Here is a 22,199-nt window from a genome sequence, read left to right as displayed (position 1 = left end):
GAATCTTCTACTGTTGTACTATTGCTAAGTAACCATGGCAACCAGGGCTGCAGTAGCTTCCTGGTTGCCATGGTTACCGATCGGAGCCCCAGCGATTAAACTTGGACTCCGATCGGAACTCCGCTGCCACCAATGATGGGGGGGGGGGGAATGGGAGACCGCACACTGCCACCAATGTTACTGCTATAGAGGGAGGGGGGGGGGCGATGGTGGTTGGCACACTGTGCCACCAACGATTTAATACAATAGAGGGAGGGAGGGGGGGGGCGATGGTGGGGGCACACTGTGCCATCAACGATTTAATACAATAGAGGGAGGGAGGGGGGGGGGCGATGGTGGGCGCACACTGTGCCACAACGATATTCAAACTGGGGAGGGGGGGGGGGTCTGCCCCCTGCTGCCTGGCAGCCCTGATCTCTTACAGGGGAATGATAGTACAATTAACCCCTTTAGGTGCCGCACCTGAAGGGGTTAATTGTGCTATCATATCCCCCTGTAAGAGATCGGGTGCTGCCAGGCAGCAGGGGGCAGTCTTGTACAAAGTTTGCAGTGTATTCTAACTAGAAGCGTCCCCATCACCATGGGAACGCTTCTGTGTTAGAATATACTGTCGGAAATGAGTTTTCACGAAGTGAAAACTTAGATCAGAAAAAGCTTTTATGCAGACGGATCTTCGGATCCGTCTGTATGAAAGCAACCTACGGCCACGGATGCCAATCTTGTGTGCATCCGTGTTCTTTCACGGACCCATTGACTTGAATGGGTCCGTGAACCGTTGTCCGTCAAAAAAATAGGACAGGTCATATTTTTTTGACGGACAGGATACACGGATCACGGCCTCGGCTGCAAAACGGTGCATTTTCCGATTTTTCCACGGACCCATTGAAAGTCAATGGGTCCGCGAAAAAAAACGGAAAACGGCACAACGGCCACGGATGCACACAACGGTCGTGTGCATGAGGCCTTACACAAAACATCATGTCTTCTCTTCTGTGTGGAGTCTCTTATGTCGATCAAGACTTAATTTCTTAATAAAGCATTTTCCACATTCTGAACATGAATATAGCTTCTCTCCTGTGTGAATTCTTTTATGTTGATCAAGGCTTGATTTCAGGGTAAAGCATTTCCCACATTCTGAACATGAATATGGCTTCTCTCCTGTGTGAATTCTCTTATGTGCAAGCAGATATGATTTTTCTGTAAAATATTTACCACACTCTGAACATAAATATGGATTCTCTCCTGTGTGAATTCTGAGATGTTTAGCAAGACCTTTTTTTTCTATAAAACACTTTCCACATTCTGAACATGAATACGGCTTCTCGCCTGTGTGAATTCTGAGATGTTTAGTAAGATCTATTTTTCCTATGAAACATTTTCCACATTCAGAACATGAATATGGCTTCTCTCCTGTGTGAATTCTTTTATGTTGATCAAGGTGTGATGTCTGGTTAAAGCATTTCCCACATTCTGAACATGAATATGGCTTCTCGCCTGTGTGAATTCTCTTATGTTGATAAAGATTGCATTTTCTGGCAAAGCATTTCCCACATTCTGAACATGAAAATGGTTTCTCTCCTGTGTGACTTCTCTGATGTGTAGTAAGATGGTTTTTATTTCTAAAATATTTCCCACATTCTGAACATGAAAATGGCTTCTCTCCTGTGTGAATTCTGAGATGTTTAGTAAGATCTTTTTTTTCAATGAAACATTTCCCACATTCAGAACATGAATATGGCTTCTCTCCTGTGTGAAATCTTTTATGTAGATCAAGGCTTGACTTCTGGTTAAAGCATTTCCCACACTCTGAACATGAATGTTGCTTCTCCCCCGTGTGAATTCTCTGATGTGCAAGCAGATATGATCTATCTGTAAAACATTTACCACACTCTGAACATGAATATGGCTTCTCTCCTGTGTGAATTCTTTTATGTCGATTAAGTCTTGATTTTCGGTTAAAGCATTTCCCACATTCTGAACATGAATGTTGCTTCTCCCCCGTGTGAATTCTCTGATGTGCAAGCAGATATGATCTATCTGTAAAACATTTACTACACTCTGAACATGAATATGGCTTCTCTCCTCTGTGAATTCTTTTATGTAGATCAAGGCTTGATTTTCGGTTAAAGCATTTCCCACATTCTGAACATGAATATGGCTTCTCTCCTGTGTGAATTATTTTATGACGATCAAGACATGATTTCTTGGTAAAACATTTCCCACATTCCGAACATGAATACGGCGTCTCTCCTTTGTGACGACTTTTGTGTACAGAAAGCTCTGACTTACATCTGAACTGTTTTCCACATTCCTCACAATTAAACATTTTACCCCGTTTCTGCCTTATATTTGGAGTAATAATCTGTGATTGATCAGTAGAAGATTCCTCATGTTTAGGGTGATTATATGATAGATTTGGACTTGGGTTGATAATCTGTGATTGGTCATTAGAAAGTTCCTCATTCTTGGGGGAATTATTTGATGGCTCTGCATTGTGAAGTCCTGGATGTACATTACAGGTAATTAAGTTTTCTCCTGAAGAGCGCTGCCTGGTGTCTTCATCTTCTTTATAATCTAGAGATAACATGATGATGTTTCCTTCAGGCTTCTCACAGGGATTTTCTGTTAAGATTAAGAATAGATTTTATGATTTATTGTTAAAACTTTTTGATAAATTTATCACATTCCAATGAGGCTGGATTCACATGTAACAGACATATCCATCTATGTTACGTGCACATGTATCTATGATGCTGTGAGTTGATGTCAGCTGAACCTGTGGTGGGGACACATGTGCACAATACAGATGAATAATATGTCCGTAATAAGCTCATGTGAATCTGGCCTTAGGCTGGAGAGACACATACAATATAAAATACATTTTTTTGTGCCAGAAGTCAGAAGTGGATCCATCAGGAATGTGAGGAATACATCCTTCCCTTCTCTGCTATGTATTTGCTGTAGAAATTTAAGGCCGACTCTTGAACATCTCCTGAGTTTCTGCAGTTTGCATGTTGAGGATCTGCTTGCAGATTTAGCCTAAATCAATGGAGCAAATTTGCGCAAGGAAATTGTAACAGGAGGAAGGAGGTCACTTTTTTTCTTGCTACAGTGTGTGGATAAATCATCTACTAGATGATCGATCAGCCTGGAGTATGACACAGAATCTGTTCCGAAGTCAGGGCGGAAAAAAAAGCCAATTCAGAACATAAGCTAACATGTTTCAGTGACGTCCCAGATTCTGGTCTGCCCTCAGTAACCCCCCACCCCCCTCAATCCTGGGACATTAACCCTTTAATGTTCTGGCAATTTTTCCATTTTCGTTTTTTTACTCCCAGCCTTCCCAAAGCCATAACTCTTATTTTTCCATTCACATAGCTATATGCAAGATTTTTTGTTGCGGGACAAGTTGTACTTTTTAATGGAACCATTTACGGTTGCATACAATGTAGTGGGAAGCGGGGAAATAAATTCCAAATGGTGGGGTGGAATTATAAAAAATAAAAATAAAAATTTCCAACAAAGTTTTATGGGTTTTAATTTTACAACATTTGCTATAAGGTAAAACTGACCTGTTACTTCCATTCACCGGGTCACTACGATTATAATGATATCAAATGTGTATAGGTTTTTCTTGTATTTTAATACTCGGGGGGGGAATGAAACATTTTGGGAAAAAAAACTTTTTTCTTTGCATCAGCATATTCTTACCATTATTTATGATTCATTTATAATAAAATTATTATATGCGCGGAGCTGTACGAGGGCTCATGTCGGGGCCTGTATGCATTGGAGTCTAGTACAATTACACTGTGCTCCTATGGTTCTGACTGCTACCTCGGATCTGAAGCAGAGTTTGGATCCAAGTTTTAAAGTCGTTTTTCACTTCAAATGCCGCAGTTACTCCATGAACTCTTGTGAGACTTCTCCTCATCGGAGGCCGTACATTTTAATGCTGTACAGAGACGGATCTCTGTACATCATTAAAGGGGTTGTTCAAGTTATATTTGTCCTCAGGATAGGTCATCAATATCAGATCGGCTGGGGTAAACACCCGGACAATCAGCTGTTTGAAGAGAAGGCGCACAGAGGAAAACACTTCAGTTCTGTCCCTTCATTGTCAATGGGGACAAAACTGAACAGAACGGAGTCACCAGATTACAGTCCGTTCCATTTGGTTGCGTTCCCATGGCGGACAGAAAAACGCTGCATGCAGTGGTCTTGTGTGTGTCATGGGATAATGTGTCTGAGAAAACGGATCCGGCACCTATTGACTTACAATGGTTTTGGCGCCGGATCCATCTTGGTTATTTTAAAGATAATAGAACCGGATCCGTTCATTATGAATGCAGACAGTTGTATTATCCTAACGGAAGTGTTTTTGCAGAACCCTGCCAGATCCAGAAAAACCGCAGATGTGAAAGTAGCCTTAGGGCGCATTCACATGCACGTGGTTTGGTTCCGCATACAAGCCCCTTTTTTTGCGGCTCGGGTGCAGACCCATTCACTTCAGCAGGCCGCAAAAGATGTGGACAGCACTCTGTGTGCTGTCCGAATCCGTTGCTCCATTGCGTGGCCCCGTGAAAATTATAGATCATGTCTTATTCTTGTCCGTTTTGCAGACAACTATCGGCATTTCTATAATGGGCCGCCTGTTCTGTAAATTGCAGAAGGCACACGGGCGGCATCGGTGTTTTGAGGATCCGCAAGCAGGCTCTCAGGGATCATTCTCCCCGCCACAGCATGCACCGGAGGCATCTCCTCCTTCCCCAGACACCGGGAATAATGAGCCCTCACCACTGCGCATACCGGGGAGAAGCAGCGCAGAGCTCTCAAACACCCTGATGTGGGGGATTCAGCCGTACCGCTGCCTTCCCGGACGTGGCATGCGCCATCCTCTACCAGCAGTCCGGAGAAGCAGAGACCGTCTCTCCGGTGCCTCACCAAGACTCTATTCGGTGGCCCCTAACCTGGCCCAATTCCAAACATCAAGTCTACCCGCCTCGGGTACGTTGTTTAACCCCTTAAGGACACAGGGCGTACACGTATCCTGTGTGATCGGAACGGGGTGCCTGTTGAAATCATTCAGCAGGCACCCTGTGGCAATGCCTAGGGGGGGTGCTGTGACCCCCCCCCCCCGCATTGCCGATCGCTACAAACCGCAGGTAATTCAGACCTGCGGTTTGTGGCGCTCATGCAAGTTTCTGATCTCTGCGGTCCGTGACCGCAGGGATCAGAAACCTCAAAGTGCCTGTATTTCGAAGTTAACCCCCCCTGCAGCCCTCTGTGTTTTTGTGCCTGCGGGCGCAGCAGGGAGGGTGGAGGATTGCGGGCGGTGCGGGAGGCGGGTGGCAGTGTGGGGGGCGGGTGCGCGATCTTCCGCCCGCGCCCCTTTATTCTCAGGATGACCGAGCGGTTGAATCAGAGTGTCAGCTCATTGCTGACAGTCTGATTCAAACGGCTGACATCTGTGCAGATGTCAGTAGTTTTAACCCCTTCCATGCCGCGGTCCGTAGGAACCGCTGTATAGAAGGGGAGGGAGCTCCCTACCTCTCCCATCGGGGGGCTGCTGTGCCTTTGCAGCCTCTGGACAGGATGGGGTCAAGGAGGGAGGGAGCCCCCCTCTCTCCCCTTCCCTGTCTGCTCAGTTGTGGCAGATGGGAAGGTTCCCATGGCAACAGGACGCCTTTTCAGGCATCCTGCTTTCCATGGTGCTGAACAGATCTGTGCTAAAGACAAAAAGTGTAAGTGGAATACAGTGCAGTACACTATATAGTACTGTACTGTATTATACAGACATCAGACCCACTGGATCTTCAAGAACCAAGTGGGTCTGGGTAAAAAAAAAAAAAAAAAAAAAGTGAAAAAAAGTGAAAAAAAAGAGTAAAAATAAAAAACAAACAAACATTTATCCCGAATAAAAAAATAAAATAAAATTCCCTACACATGTTATATATCACCGCGTCCGTAACGACCTGATCTATAAAACGGTCATGTTACATTCCCCGCACGGTGAACGCCATAAAAAATAAAAAAACTATGATGAAATTGAAATTTGCCCACCTTTCTTCACAAAAAAGGTAATAAAAGTGATAAAAAAAGTTGTATGTACACCAAAATAGTACCATTCAAACCGTCGCCTCATCCCGCAAAAAATGAGTCCCTAATTAAGACAATTGCCCCCAAAAAAAAAAAAAAAAAAAAAAAACATCTATGGCTCTCAGACTATGAAGACACTAAAATGATTTATTTTTTGTTTCAAAAATGATATTACTGTGTAAAACTTAAATAAATAAATAAAAAAGTAAACATATTAGGTATCCCTGTGACCGTAACAACCTGCTCTAAAAAAATAGCACATGATCTAATCTGTAAGATGAACGTTGTAAATAATAAAAAAAATATAAACTGTGCCAAAACAGGTATTTTTGGGCAAATTTTCCATTTTAATCTATTTATTCCCGTAATAAAGCAAGGGTTAACAGCCAAACAAAACGTAATATTTATTGCCCTAATTCTGTAGTTAACAGAAACACCCCATATGTGGTCGCAAACTGCTGTACGGGCACACGGCAGGGCACAGAAGGAAAGGAACGCCATATGGATTTTGGAAGGCAGATTTTGCTGGACTTATTTTTTGACACCATGTCCCATTTGAAGCCGCCCTGATGCACCCCTAGAGTAGAAACCACCACTCTCTTTGGCGTAACAACACCATTCTAGTGGCACATTATACAGAGCGGATATAGAAGCTGCATGGCAGGAGTATTTCCGACATAATATTGGGTTAGTGTCATCCACCTTTTCGTTATGGTCGGCCCATAAAGCACTTATGAGAGGAATTTTTATTAAATTGGGTTCTGCGGCTAAAAAAGGCAGGGATAAAAAGATCTCAGAGCTGTTGACCAAAATAGAAGATCTTGAGAGGAGAAATAAGATTACCCCCTATACTCAAACAACCCGAGACCTCAGGCTCCAATTTAACCTATCAGGTACGCCCTGATGTCTGGTATTTCCGATCACCGGCGGGCGGTGATCGGAACTGGGTGCCTTAGTACAATGCCAAGGGGGGGTCCTGTTACACCCCCCCCCCCCCCCGCGTTGGCGATCGCAGCAAACCACAGGACAATTCAGACCTGCAGTTTGCTGCGTTTCCGGGTTATTCGGGTCTCTGGTAACCTGATAACCCGGAATAGGACGGTGATTGGTGGTGTATTATCACAATACCTATCACCGTCCTGCGATCCTGAGAGGTGGCGGTCACGCCACCTCTCAGGATCGCTTCTGATTGGTCGGCTGGGCAGGTGGGCAGGAGAGAGAGGAGCTCGGCTGTATTGCAAGTTGTTTTGTGCCATCAGGCACAAATCTGTGTTTTTGGGAGAGGTAGATTAGGCAGGAATAGTGAGGGAGAGTTGGGGGGGGGGATAAAATTGTTTTTTTATTGTGTTGTAACACCGGATCGGGTGTCTGGGGTCCACAGCACTGAGCTGTGTGACCCTAGACCCCCCCCCCCAGTGGTGTTGCAGCTTGCCCCCCTGGCCCCACACACACTTTTTTTGGGGCGCATTTTTTATTTATTTTTTTACACTTTTTTGGATTTTCAAATTTTTTGATTTTTTTCCTGTTAGGCTTAGGGTAAGTACGTGAACACCCGTCCCCCCCACACACACACACACACACACTCCGCTATGGCCCGTCTTGCCTCCGAATCAAGGGGACCGCAATGCCAGGGATACTGTGGCCCACACTAGTACTAGGAGCTCTGGGGCTCGTACTAGTTTTCCGGCCCACCAGATAAGTCCACCTGAGCCCCCTACTGGTGAACTTGTCTGGTGTACCCCAGAGCATTTTTAGCCTGCGATTCCTGATTTTGTTGTCCAAGCAGGAATCCAGATTCCCACAGTCGGCTTCACTGAATATGACTTTTTTTTTTTTTTTTTGGGAGAATCTGATGGTGGAGCAAAAAAGTCATATGCCCCCCTAAATAGTGCCAATAAACCGTCCTCTCATCCCGCAAAAAATGAGCCCCTACCTAAGATAATCGGCTAAAAACTAAAAAAAAATAAAAAAAATGACTCTTAGACTATGGAGATACTAAAATGTTTTTTTTTTCGTTTATAAAAGGATAATATAGTGTAAAACCTAAATACATTTTAAAAAAGTTGACATATTGGGTATCGCCGCGTCCGTAAGAATCTGCTCTATAAAAATACCCTATGACCTAACCCCTCAGATGAATATGGTCCAAAAAAACAAAAAAAAGTGCCATTTTAAACAGTTTTTTCCAGTAACAAAGCAAGGGTTAACAGCCAAACAAAACTTGATATTTATTACCCTGATTCAGCAGTTTACAGAAACGCCCCATATGTGGTCGTAAACTGCTGTACGGGCACATGGCAGGGCGCAGAAGGAAAGCAACGCCATATGGTTTCTGGAAGGCATATTTTGATGCCTTTTTTTGGGGGGCACCATGTCCCATTTAAAGCCCCCCCTGATGCAGCCCTAGAGTAGAAACTCCATAAAAGTGACCCAATCTAAAACTACACCCCTCAAGGTATTCAAAACTAATTTTACAAACTTTATTAACCCTTTAGGTGTACCTCAACAGTTTATGGCAAATGGAGATGAAATTTCAGAATTTCTATTTTTGGTAACCTTGCCTCACAAAAATGTAATATAGAGCAACCAAAAATCATATGTACCCTAAACTAGTACCAATAATACTGCCACCTTATCCCGTAGTTTCCAAAATGGGGTCACTATTATGGAGTTTCTACTCTAGGGGTGCATCAGGGGGGCTTTAAATGGGACATAGTGCAAATGAATCAGTCCAGCAAAATCTGCCTTCCAAAAACCACACGGCGCACCTTTCCCTCTACGCCCTACCGTGTGCCCGTACCGTAGTTTACAGGCCACATATGGGGTGTTTCTGCAAACTACAGAATCAGGGCAATAAATATTGAGTTTTTTTTGGCTGTTAACCCTTGCATTGTTACTGGAAAAAATGGATTAAAAAGAAAAAATTGGAAAAATAATTTAATTCTGAAATTTTATCTCTGTTTGCCAATAACTCTTGTGGAACACCTAAAGGGTTAACAAAGTTTGTAAAATCAGTTTTGAGTAATTTGAGGGGTGTAGTTTCTAGAATGGGGTCATTTTTAGGTGGTTTCTTTTATGTAAGCCTCACAAAATGACTTCAGACCTCAACTGGTCCTTCGAAAGTGTTTTTTTTTAAATTTCTGAAAAATTTCAAGATTTGCTTCTAATCGTCTAAGCCTTCTAACGTTCCCAAAAAATAAAATGTCATTCCCAAAATGATCCAAACATGAAGTAGACATATGGGGAATGTAAAGTAATAACTATTTTTGTAGATATTGCTATGTATTATAGAAGTAGAGAAATTGAAACTTGGAAATATGCAAATGTTTCCTGATTTTTGGTATATTTGGTATTTTCTTATAAATAAAAATGTTTTTTTTTTTTTACTCCATTTTACAAGTGTCATGAAGTACAATATGTGATGAAAAAACAATCTCAGAATGGCCTGGATAAGTCAAAGCGTTTTAAAGTTATCACACATATAGACACTGGTCAGATTTGCAAAAAATGGCCGGGTCCTTAAGGTGAAAATGAGCCGGGTCCTTAAGGAGATAAAGACTGCCTTCTATATAGATATGAGCGGAACTTACAAAAAGTCAAAGCTAGATATTACTCGCAAAATTACAAAAGCTGGTAAACTGTTGGCTCAACGAGTAAAATCCCAAAGAACCAAATCCAGAATCCCTTTTAAAAAGTCACCTTTAGGCTCCATTCACACGTCTGCAAATGGGTCCGCATTTGTTCCGCAATTTTGCGGAACGGGTGGGGACCCATTCATTTACTATGGGGACGGAATGGATGCGGACAGCACACGGGTCCGCAGCTCCGCAAAAGATAGAACATGTCCTATTCTTGTCCGCAGCTTGCGGACAAGAATAGGCATTTCTATAGGGGTACCGGGCGGGTGTGTTGCGGATCCGCAATTTGCGGGTCCGCAACACACCACGGACGTGTGAATGGAGCCTTAGATGGCTCTAAAGTCATGGATCCACAAGGCATAGCTGATAGTTTCACAGACTATTACTCCTCTCCTTACAATCTGAGCCCGCCCACAAATCCTATTACAAGTCCCTTCGGTGATATCAATGCCTTTCTGAATAGCCTCCACCTCCCGACAGTATCCGCAGAACAAGCAGAATTATTGGGGACTCCACTCACTGAAACAGAACTTCAAAAAGGTCATAAACTCCCTTCCCATGCAAAAAGCCCCTGGGCCTGGTGGCCTATCAAATTGTTATTACAAATCCTTCTTCCTTACTTACGCGAGGCCCTCCAGATGGGATTCGAAATGGGTAGCTTCCCAGCAGAAATGCTCTCCGCAGTCATAGTGACCATCCCAAAACAAGGCAAATCCCCTGACTCTCCACAAAACTTCAGAAACAAAACAACCAAACAACTATATTGTGCCAATTACCTTCCATTACTAAAAGAGGTGGAAACAGATCTCGCCCAATACAGCAAACAAGAAATATACTGGGTGGGCCGCATGGCGACCTTCCAGATGTTAACGCTCCCTAAGATATTATACAAGTTCAGAACAGCTCCTACCCTGATACCGCAGGCCTTTTTTAATTGCATTAACAGATTATTAAATAAGTTCATTTGAACTCCCAAGAGACCTCGGATTGCACTTACACTACTGACGAAGCATAGAAAGGCGGGCGGTCCAGGGCTCCCTAACATATATGACTACAACCTTGCCACCCACATGAGCTTTGTGAAAGAATGGTGGAAAGGAGATTTGCAACAACACTGGCTCCACATAGAATCAGTTGTTTCTCCAGGCCATAATTTAGAGGCTCAGCTCATTGCCACTCTGGATCATACACTCCCACTTGGAGTCCTCCCGAGCTTTCTTCGTATTTCGACATCACTGTGGAGAACCTTCCACTCCAAAACTTCCAAATCAAGCTTTCCCTCCACTCATATGCTCCATTGGAGACACTTACTTTCTTTATTCCTGGCTTAGAGGTTGCTAACTGGGTAAATAGGGGTCTCGCTCAGGTATCACAACTTTTTGATTCCTCCCAACTTAAGCAATTCTCTTCTATACATGAACAATACCAAATACCTCACGAGGATTTTTACATGTATCTTAGAATGAGACATTTCTTTCAAAACAGCGACTCCCTTATGGTAGTGACATGCAAAGAGATTCTAGGTCTCTGGAATACCAAAAGGCCCCTCGCCAAATAGCTTAAAGGGCTTCTGTCACCCCACTAAAACTTTTTTTTTTTTAGGTACTTATAATCCCTATACATTATGTTATTAATCATTTTCGTTCAGTAGATAATGCAAAAAACTTACTTTTATAATATGCAAATTACCTGTCTACCAGCAAGCAGGGCGGCTACTTGCTGGTAGCAGCTGCAAAAAACCGCCCCCTCCTCCTGTTGATTGACAGGGCCAGCAGCGATCTCCTCCTCCGGCTGGCCCTGTCTGCATTTCAAAAATCGCACGCCTGTCTTCATTCGGCGCAGGCGCTCCGAGAGAAGGAGGCTCGCCTCCTCAGTACTCCCTCAGTGCGCCTGCGCCGATGACGTCACCGAAAGAGAAGACGTCATCGGCGCAGGCGCACTGAGGGAGTGCTGAGAAGGCGAGCCTCCTTCTCTCGGAGCGCCTGCGCCGAATGAAGACAGGCGTGCGATTTTTGAAATGCAGACAGGGCCAGCCGGAGGAGGAGATCGCTGCTGGCCCTGTCAATCAACAGGAGGAGGGGGCGTTTTTTTGCAGCTGCTACCAGCAAGTAGCCGCCCTGCTTGCTGGTAGACAGGTAATTTGCATATTATAAAAGTTTGTTTTTTGCATTATCTACTGAACGAAAATGATTAATAACATAATGTATAGATATATCGCAGTATAGGGATTATAAGTACCCAAATAAAAAAATTTAAAAAAAGGGTTTAGCGGGGTGACAGAAGCCCTTTAAGGCATATTTATGATATGCTTGAATCCAAACACAAATTTGCCAAGTCAACCCCCTTCCTCTCATGGGAAAAGGAATTGGGTAAAACATTCTCAGATCTTAGCTGGACATCCTCACTCTCTTTTATTTCCGCATCAATTACCTGTGTCTCCCACTATGAAGCAGCTATCAAGACGATGCTCAGATGGTATCTCATCCTGGATAGATTGAGCCATATTTACCCGGGCACTTCCGACCTATGTTGGAAAGGCTGCGGGTAGAGAGGATCCCTCCTACACACCGTCTGGTCATGACCCAAGCTCCAAAATATCTGGGACGATAGCTTTACTCTCTCACTGGAGTCCAGACCAGTCCATCCCCAGAATTGGCTTTATTATTTCATGAGATATCAAACTTCCCGGTTAAAGCACGCATAGTTATGGCTCACATTCTGTTGTCCACCAAGCTAGTCATAACGGAGGTACTGGAAACCCTCAACAGTCCCCCGATTAGGAGAGGTGGTTGACTTGGTAAATACTTCTTGTGCATACGAAAAAATGATTGCCTATATGAACCATACTTATTCACGCTTTGAGACCTCTTGGAGATCTTGGCCAACGTCTACTTATGCAGTTATACCTAGCCAATAAAGCTCTTGGTATTTTCCAACAACTCGAGATCGCTGAGAATTCCTAGTTTGAAGGTTTTATTCTTTTACGTTTCTCTTCCATGAAACAAGTTGGTTGTAGTTTATAAATCGTAAATAGAACTACTATTATTGGTATCTCATTAATGTAGAAAAACTTTTGCACATGTACTTGATGTATATTAAGCGATGTACGATGCTACTAAGATGTTTTACGGACTTGGTGTAATGTTTTGATTACTTCAAAAACCCAATAAAAAACTATTGTCTTAAAAAGATGCACCACTTCCAAAAACCTGCAAGTTTTGCAGATATTGTGTCCACACTTATGAGAACCATTCACACTAAGTATGTGCAGTTTTTTTTTGCTGTCCCAATGTTGGGGCCTTTTTAGGCACAAGAAGAGTAAGGAGAGGCGTACTGACGGACATAACATCCCACCATCGCTCACCTACTAACACTTCAGGAGTGACTCTCCCACCATGCTCAGGTTTCCAATTACATCTGTTTTCACTAAGGTTTGGTAACCACAGGGGCCGGCGCTCCCCCCATAGTGAGAGGTGCATGCTGGGAGTCTCAGACTGGACAGTATGTAAAGATGGCATTTATTAGTGTAACCCCGGCTGTGACTAAGACGTTATGATCGAAACGCGTAAGAAAAGATATTGAAGATGGATCCGTGTTGATGTGTGAAATAAAGTACAGAAGATGTGACGCCGCTCACAGGAGAGCTTTGCCATAGACAGCAGCAGTGGTGACCAGGAAGGGAGACGGCATGTGGGCAGTGCACGCGCCTTCCCTTCATACAGCTGATCGGCGAGGGTGCCAAGCGTCGGACCACCGCTGATCTGGTATTTATAGTAAAAGCCTGGAGAACCCCTTTAATTCAAACCCCCAACAAAAGCCTTAAATACATCCCATGCTATTTATCTGGAGCGGAGGAAACATTAAACCTGAAAACCTCTTTAACCCAATGACCGCCAATATGCCTTTTTATTGTGGTCTAGTCAAAGGGCTACACGGGTCTCCCCGCGAACACTCTGGGGGCTTGTCAGACTCCGAATATTAGGGCACGATATTGAAAATGAAGAACTATTGTGCCCATCACACAGTCCTTGAAACGATACTTGATTGCGGATTGGATGGACTCCATCCTGAATTTCCTTACACGCCAGGTATGGATTCATCTCCCTGAGGTTTATAATCATAAAAGGAACCATAAGTTTTCAGAACTTTCCAATAGAGAAAAGACCTCCTTGTTTACTGCAGAAGCTCTTTAGGAATTTGCATGTAAATCTGAGATTTAGAATATTTCTGGGGCCGGGACTGAAAGTGGTAACCCTCCTTTACTTTGCTTCTCATCTAACAGCTTGCCAAAATGTTTTTACAAGCCTGGGGGAAAAAAAGAAGGCGCAGTATTCGGAATGTAGGTCTTATACAGTGCCATAAAACGTATTCATACCCCTTGAACTTTTCCACATTTCTACACGTTACACTCACAAACTTAGATGTATTTTATTGGGATTTTATGTCATCGACCAACAAAGCACAAGTCTGTGTGAAGTGAGAAGAAGATGAGACATGGTTTAAAAGTGTTTAATAAATAAATATCTGAAAGGTGTGGCATGCATTTGTATTCAGCCCCCTGTACTCTGATCCCCCTAAATAAAATCCAGTGTGACCAATTGCCTTCAGAAGTCACCTAATTAGTAATAGAGTCCACCTGTGTGTAATGTATTCTTAGTATAACACCAGCTCTTCTGTGAAGGCCTCAGAAGTTTGCTAGAGAACATCAGGGATCAAACAGCATCATGAAAACCAAGGAACACGCCAGACAGGTCAAGAATAAAGTTGTGAATAAGTGTAAAGCAGGGTTAGGTTATAAAAAATAAAATCCAAAGTTCTGAACATCTCATGGAGCACTGGTCAATCCATTATCTGAAAATGGAAGGAGTATGGCACAACTGCAAATCTAGAAATACATGACCGTCTACCTTAACTGACAGCCAAGGCAAGGAGAGCACTAATTACAGAAGCAGCCAGGAGGACCATGGTCACACTGCAGAAATCCACAGCTCAGGTGGGAGAATCTGTCCACAGGAAACCTATTAGTTGTGTACTCCACCAATCTGCCCTTTATGAAAGACTGGCAAGAAGAAATCCATAAGAAATCTTGTTTGCAGTTTGCCACAATGCATGTAGGGGACACAGCAAACACGTGGAAGAAGGTGCTCTGGTCAGAGGAGACCAAAGTGGAACTTTTTGGCACAAATGTAATATGCTATGTGTGACAGAAAACTACCACTGCACATCACCCTGAATCCACCATACCCACCGTAAAACATGGTGGTGGCAGCATCATACTGTGGGGGGGGGCTTCTTTTCAGCAGGGACAGGAAAGCTGGTCAGAGTTTATGAGAAGATGGAAGGAGCTAAATACAGGGCAATCCTGGAGGAAAATATGGTAGAGGCTGCAGAAGACTTCAGACTGGTGCAGGGGGTTCACATTCCAGCAGGACAACAACCCTAAACATCCAGCCAGAGCTACAATGGAAGGGTTCAGTCTTGTCTGTGACAAGACTTAAAAATTGCTGTTCACAGACGCTTCTGCAGAGAAACCTCACACAGACTTGTACTTTGTGTTGGTCGATCACATAAAATCCCAATAAAATACATTTAAAGACTATGTATGGGGAACATTATTTTATGATTGCATTTTACTCATTTGGGGCTAAAATCATTTTTTCAATTGGTCTTTAGTAAAAATATTGAGCCGTTCTGTCACAAAGGGTTAACTGTTCTTCTAGCTGTGTGACTGGTACTTGTGCTGGTCATCTAATAATCCTGATCTCTAAATTACTAAGGCCTGTATTACACCAACAGATTATCTGACCAATATCTGTCCAATGAGACCAATAGTTGGTCAGAAAATCTGTCAGATAATCTGTTGGTGTAATACAGGCCTTAGAGGCTATCAGTAAGATAAGAACTGATCTATAATGAGTGTCTATAATGTCAGAGATAAGGAGCCTGTCACCTCCCTGCCTGACGGAGCAGAGAGAAAACTCATATCCTGCCAGTAGAGCATCTCAGCTCTGTACAGAGAAAAGGACTCCATATTTTTAATAAACCAATTGAAAAAAAAAGATTTTTAGCTCAAGTACAATATGCCCCCAAAGATGTCCATAGCCTTTAAGTTTTTGGGTATAACATAAAAAAATTTGACATTCTGATCATTCATAATAACAGCCATTACTACATGTCTCCAGCCTTTATAGTGTAATAGTAATGTCACCTATAACACCCGGCATCTGATGAGACCTACCTGAGGTATAACAGCCATTACTACATGTCTCCAGCCTTTATAGTGTAGAAGTAATGTCATCTATAACACCCGGCATCTGATGACACCTACCTGAGGTATAACAGCCATTACTACATGTCTCCAGCCTTTATAGTGTAGAAGTAATGTCATCTATAACACCCGACATCTGATGTCACCTACCTGAGGTATAACAGCCATTACTACATGTCTCCAGCCTTTATAGTGTAGAAGTAATGTAATCTATAACACCCGGCATCTGATGTCACCTACCTGAGGTATAACAGCCATTACTACAAGTCTCCAGCCTTTAAAGTGTAGTAGTAATGTAATCTATAACACCCGGCATCTGATGTCACCTACCTGAGGTATAACAGCCATTACTACAATTCTCCAGCCTTTATAGTGTAGAAGTAATGTCATCTATAACACCCGGCATCTGATGTCACCTACCTGAGGTATAACAGCCATTACTACATGTCTCCAGCCTTTATAGTGTAGAAGTAATGTCATCTATAACACCCGGCATCTGATGTCACCTACCTGAGGTATAACAGCCATTACTACATGTCTCCAGCCTTTATAGTGTAGAAGTAATGTCCTCTATAACACCCAGCATCTGATGACACCTACCTGAGGTATAACAGCCATTACTACATGTCTCCAGCCTTTATAGTGTAGAAGTAATGTCACCTATAACACCCGGCATCTGATGAGACCTACCTGACGTATAACAGTCATTACTACATGTCTCCAGCCTTTATAGTGTAGAAGTAATGTCATCTATAACACCCGACATCTGATGTCACCTACCTGAGGTATAACAGCCATTACTACATGTCTCCAGCCTTTATAGTGTAGAAGTAATGTAATCTATAACACCCGGCATCTGATGTCACCTACCTGAGGTATAACAGCCATTACTACAAGTCTCCAGCCTTTATAGTGTAGTAGTAATGTAATCTATAACACCCGGCATCTGATGTCACCTACCTGAGGTATAACAACCATTACTACACGTCTCCGGTGCCTTTATAGTGTAGTAGTAATGTCATCTATAACACCCGGCATCTGATGTCACCTACCTGAGGTATAACAGCCATTACTACAAGTCTCCAGCCTTTATAGTGTAGTAGTAATGTAATCTATAACACCCGGCATCTGATGACACCTACCTGAGGTATAACAGCCATTACTACATGTCTCCGGTGCTTTACTAGTATAAAACCATTAGCCTGCTATTTAAAGACTCAAAGCTGGGTCACTGCCCGGAGTGCTCCTTTACTGAGCCTCACCTGAAGAAACCTCCCAATTCCCTTCCTCCATTCATGATTCCATACCTGTGGTCACATGGACTGGAATGTCCTCCTCCACCTCACTCTTACACGGGGGATCGCCCATCATCCGCTCTTCTTCATCCTCCACTTTAATATTAGTCACATCTTCCCCCTGATTTGTCATCTGTAACAATTCAGGACAATACAGCAGACAGGTGGGAAATCTAACAGATCCACATAAGAGACCCCCACCATCTATGACCCCTCTATGACTGCAGGACCCCCCTATATAGATGTGTATAGGGCTCAGCATCATCTACCTGATGGTTCTCTGGGAGCTTCTCCTCTGGACAGTCCTGGGAATACAGAGGACGGGGACATCTCTCGGGGGGACTTCCTTCTATGAGTCCATCTGTAGGAAACACACAGGGGCAGGAGAGATTACTACATGTGATGAGATGATGGGAGTAGTATCCAGGTGACCCATGACAGCCCCCCTCCTTACCCTGCTGATTGCCCCATAAATCCGTCTCCTCTTCTGCTTCATCTTTAACCTCAGCCTTAACATCCATCAGATTTTCATCCTAAACAAGAGAAATGTAAAATGATCTTTGGTTCAGTCCCTTTCTGGTCAGATTCTGGGGAGACTTCAGCTCCATCTACCTGATGGTTCTCTGGGAGCTTCTCCTCTGGACAGTCCTGGGAATACAGAGGACGGGGACATCTCTCGGGGGGACTTCTCCTCCTGGAGTCAGAACCTATAGGAGATAACACACAGACTGAATACAATACTGAGCGCTGAGCAGAGAGCAGGAACCTGCGGGTGGATTAGGGTGGAGTTCACCCCGCTGCCCTCCGAGTGTCTGGATGATTGGGGTGTGGCAGTCAGCAGCCTGAAAGTCTATGGGCAGCCGGCAGCAGTTCGTGAGCAACAGATTCACAGGACATTTTATGGTTTCCAAAATAATTTCTGACCCTTCAGTTTTCTGCTTCTAATGGAAAAGAAAAATCCTTGGAAAGTGTGACCCCCATAGAGGGACGAGAATGACCCTAATATCAGGGCTGAACCCCCATAGAGGGACGAGAGAGAGCCCCCCCCCCCCCCGATATCAGGGCTGAACCCCCACAGAGGGACGAGAGCGCCCCCCGATATCACCGTTGAACACCATAGAGGGACGAGAGCACCCCCCGATATCAGGGCTGAACCCCCATAGAGGGACGAGAGCGCCCCCCGATATCAGGGCTGAATCCCCATAGAGGGACGAGTAGCGCCCCCCGATATCAGGACTGAACACCATAGAGGGACGAGAGCGCCCCCCCCGATATCGTTTATCTGGAATTCTCCAAAGCATCTGACACTGTACCACATGAAAGGTTAGTATATAAAATGAGAATGCTCGGACTGGGAGAAAACGTCTGTATGTGGGTAAGTAACTGGCTGAGGGATAGAAAACAGAGGGGGGTTATTACTGTACACACTCAGATTGGGTCACCGTCACTAGTGGGGTACCTCAGGGGTCAGTACTGGAGGGGTCACTGTCACTAGTGGGGTACCTCAGGGGTCAGTACTGGAGGGGTTACTGTCACTAGTGGGGTACCTCAGGGGTCAGTACTGGAGGGGTCACTGTCACTAGTGGGGTACCTCGGGGGTCAGTACTGGAGGGGTCACTGTCACTAGTGGGGTACCTCAGGGGTCAGTACTGGAGGGGACACTGTCACTAGTGGGGTACCTCAGGGGTCAGTACTGGAGGGGACACTGTCACTAGTGGGGACAGTATACTGTATATATACTACAGAGGACAGTATACTGTATATATACACTACAGAGGACAGTATACTGTATATACTACAGAGGACAGTATACTGTGTATACACTACAGAGGACAGTATACTGTGTATACACTACAGGGAGCAGTATACTGTATATATACTACAGAGGACAGTATACTGTATATACACACTACAGAGGACAGTATACTGTATATACACACTACAGAGGACAGTATACTGTATATACACTACAGAGGACAGTATACTGTATATATACACACTACAGGGGACAGTATACTGTATATACACTACAGAGGGCAGTACTGTATATATATATATATATACACACACACTACAGAGGACAGTATACTGTATATATACACACTACAGAGGACAGTATACTGTATATACACTACAGAGGGCAGTATACTGTATATACACTACAGAGGGCAGTATACTGTATAGATATACTACAGAGGACAGTATACTATATATATACTACAGAGGACAGTATACTATATATATACTACAGAGGACAGTATACTGTATATACACACTACAGAGGACAGTATACTGTATATATACTACAGAGGACAGTATACTGTATATACACTACAGAGGGCAGTATACTGTATATATACTACAGAGGACAGTATACTGTATATATACTACAGAGGACAGTATACTGTATATACACTACAGAGGACAGTATACTGTATATATATACTACAGAGGACAGTATACTGTATATATACTACAGAGGGCAGTATACTGTATATAACAGAGGACAGTATACTGTATATATACTACAGGGGACAGTATACTGTATACACTACAGAGGACAGGATACTGTATATACACTACAGAGGACAGGATACTGTATATACACTACAGAGGACAGTACTGTATATATACTACAGAGGACAGGATACTGTATATACACTACAGAGGACAGTATACTGTATATATACTACAGAGGACAGTATACTGTATATATACTACAGAGGACAGTATACTGTATATATACACTACAGAGGACATTATACTGTATATACACTACAGAGGACAGTATACTGTATATATACACTACAGAGGACAGTATACTGTATATACACACTACAGAGAACAGTACACTGTATATATACACTACAGAGGACAGTATACTGTATATATACTACAGAGGACAGTATACTGTATATATACTACAGAGGACAATATACTGTATATATACAACAGAGGACAGTATACTGTATATACACTACAGAGGACAGTATACTGTATATATACACTACAGAGGACAGTATACTGTATATATACAACAGAGGGCAGTATACTGTATATACACACTACAGAGAACAGTACACTGTATATATACTACAGAGGACAGTACACTATATATACTACAGAGGGCAGTATACTGTATATACACTACAGAGGGCAGTATACTGTATATACTACAGAGGACAGTATACTGTATATACACTACAGAGGACAGTATACTGTATATACACTACAGAGGGCAGTATACTGAATATATACTACAGAGGACAGTATACTGTATATACACTACAGAGGACAGTATACTGTATATATACTACAGAGGACAGTATACTGTATATACACACACTACAGAGGACAGTATACTGTATATATACACTACAGAGGACAGTATACTGTATATATACACTACAGAGGACAGTGTACTGTATATATACACTACAGCGGACAGTATACTGTATATATATACTACAGAGGGCAGTATACTGTATATACACACTACAGAGGACAGTATACTGTATATATACTACAGAGGACAGTATACTGTATATACACTACAGAGGGCAGTATACTGTATATATACTACAGAGGGCAGTATACTGTATATACACTACAGAGGACAGTGCACTGTATATACACTACAGAGGACAGTGCACTGTATATACACTACAGAGGACAGTGTACTGTATATACACACTACAGAGGACAGTGTACTGTATATACACACTACAGAGGACAGTATACTGTATATACACTACAGAGGACAGTATACTGTATATATACTACAGAGGGCAGTATACTGTATATACACTACAGAGGACAGTATACTGTATATATACTACAGAGGGCAGTATACTGTATATACACTACAGAGGACAGTACACTGTATATACACTACAGAGGACAGTACTGTATATATACTACAGAGGACAGTATACTGTGTATACACTACAGAGGACAGTATACTGTATATATACACTACAGAGGACAGTATACTGTATATACACTACAGAGGGCAGTATACTGTATATATACTACAGAGGACAGTACACTGTATATACACTACAGAGGACAGTACACTGTATATACACTACAGAGGGCAGTATACTGTATATATACTACAGAGGACAGTATACTGTATATACACTACAGAGGACAGTATACTGTATATATACTACAGAGGACAGTATACTGTATATACACTACAGAGGACAGTATACTGTATATATTCTACAGAGGGCAGTATACTGTATATATACTACAGAGGACAGTGTACTGTATATACACACTACAGAGGGCAGTGTACTGTATATACACACTACAGAGGGCAGTGTACTGTATATACACACTACAGAGGGCAGTATACTGTATATACACTACAGAGGACAGTGCACTGTATATACACTACAGAGGACAGTGCACTGTATATACACACTACAGAGGACAGTGTACTGTATATACACACTACAGAGGGCAGTGTACTGTATATACACACTACAGAGGGCAGTATACTGTATATACACTACAGAGGACAGTGCACTGTATATACACACTACAGAGGACAGTGTACTGTATATACACACTACAGAGGACAGTGTACTGTATATACACACTACAGAGGACAGTATACTGTATATATACTACAGAGGACAGTATACTGTATATACACTACAGACCTTCCCACGGACCGCGGCCCCGGACCTTCCCACAGACCGCGGCCCCGGACCTTCCCACAGACCGCGGCCCCGGACCTTCCCACAGACCGCGGCCCCGGACCCCAGGAATCTCCCCGCACATCCAGCAGTGTCAGCCCGGACCAGCCCCCAACCAAAGCTCCTGTTACCTGGGAGGGGAGCCTCCATCATGGCGCCCGGGGGCAGCTTCTCCATGGAGACAGAAAGC

At 43.2% G+C, this 22,199-nt stretch overlaps 1 protein-coding gene across 1 annotated transcript; it reads right to left on the bottom strand.

Moving 5' to 3' along the window:
• Positions 1–969: 969 nt before the first annotated feature.
• LOC122934986 (zinc finger protein OZF-like) lies at positions 970–18,288 on the bottom strand. Its single transcript, XM_044290679.1, has 3 exons — positions 17,913–18,288; positions 17,755–17,833; positions 970–2,622 (listed from the first exon to the last, which is right to left on the bottom strand). The coding sequence occupies exons 2-3, from the start codon at positions 17,819–17,821 to the stop codon at positions 977–979; spliced, it is 1,713 nt and encodes a 570-aa protein (XP_044146614.1). The 5' UTR covers positions 17,822–17,833; positions 17,913–18,288; the 3' UTR covers positions 970–976.
• Between the last annotated feature and the right edge of the window lie 3,911 nt (positions 18,289–22,199).

Source organism: Bufo gargarizans, chromosome 4 (genome assembly GCF_014858855.1).
Source record: "Bufo gargarizans isolate SCDJY-AF-19 chromosome 4, ASM1485885v1, whole genome shotgun sequence".
Taxonomy (NCBI): domain Eukaryota; kingdom Metazoa; phylum Chordata; class Amphibia; order Anura; family Bufonidae; genus Bufo; species Bufo gargarizans.
This window is presented reverse-complemented; position numbering and strand designations above follow the sequence as displayed.

Excerpts from the sequence above, each read along its gene's own strand:
- LOC122934986 (XM_044290679.1), bottom strand. The coding sequence starts at position 17,821 with ATGGATGTTAAGGCTGAGGTTAAAGATGAAGCAGAAGAGGAGACGGAT. Across the intron at positions 2,623-17,754 it reads TTTATGGGGCAATCAGCAGG|AAAATCCCTGTGAGAAGCCT; the intron begins GTAAGGAGGGGG and ends TAATCTTAACAG.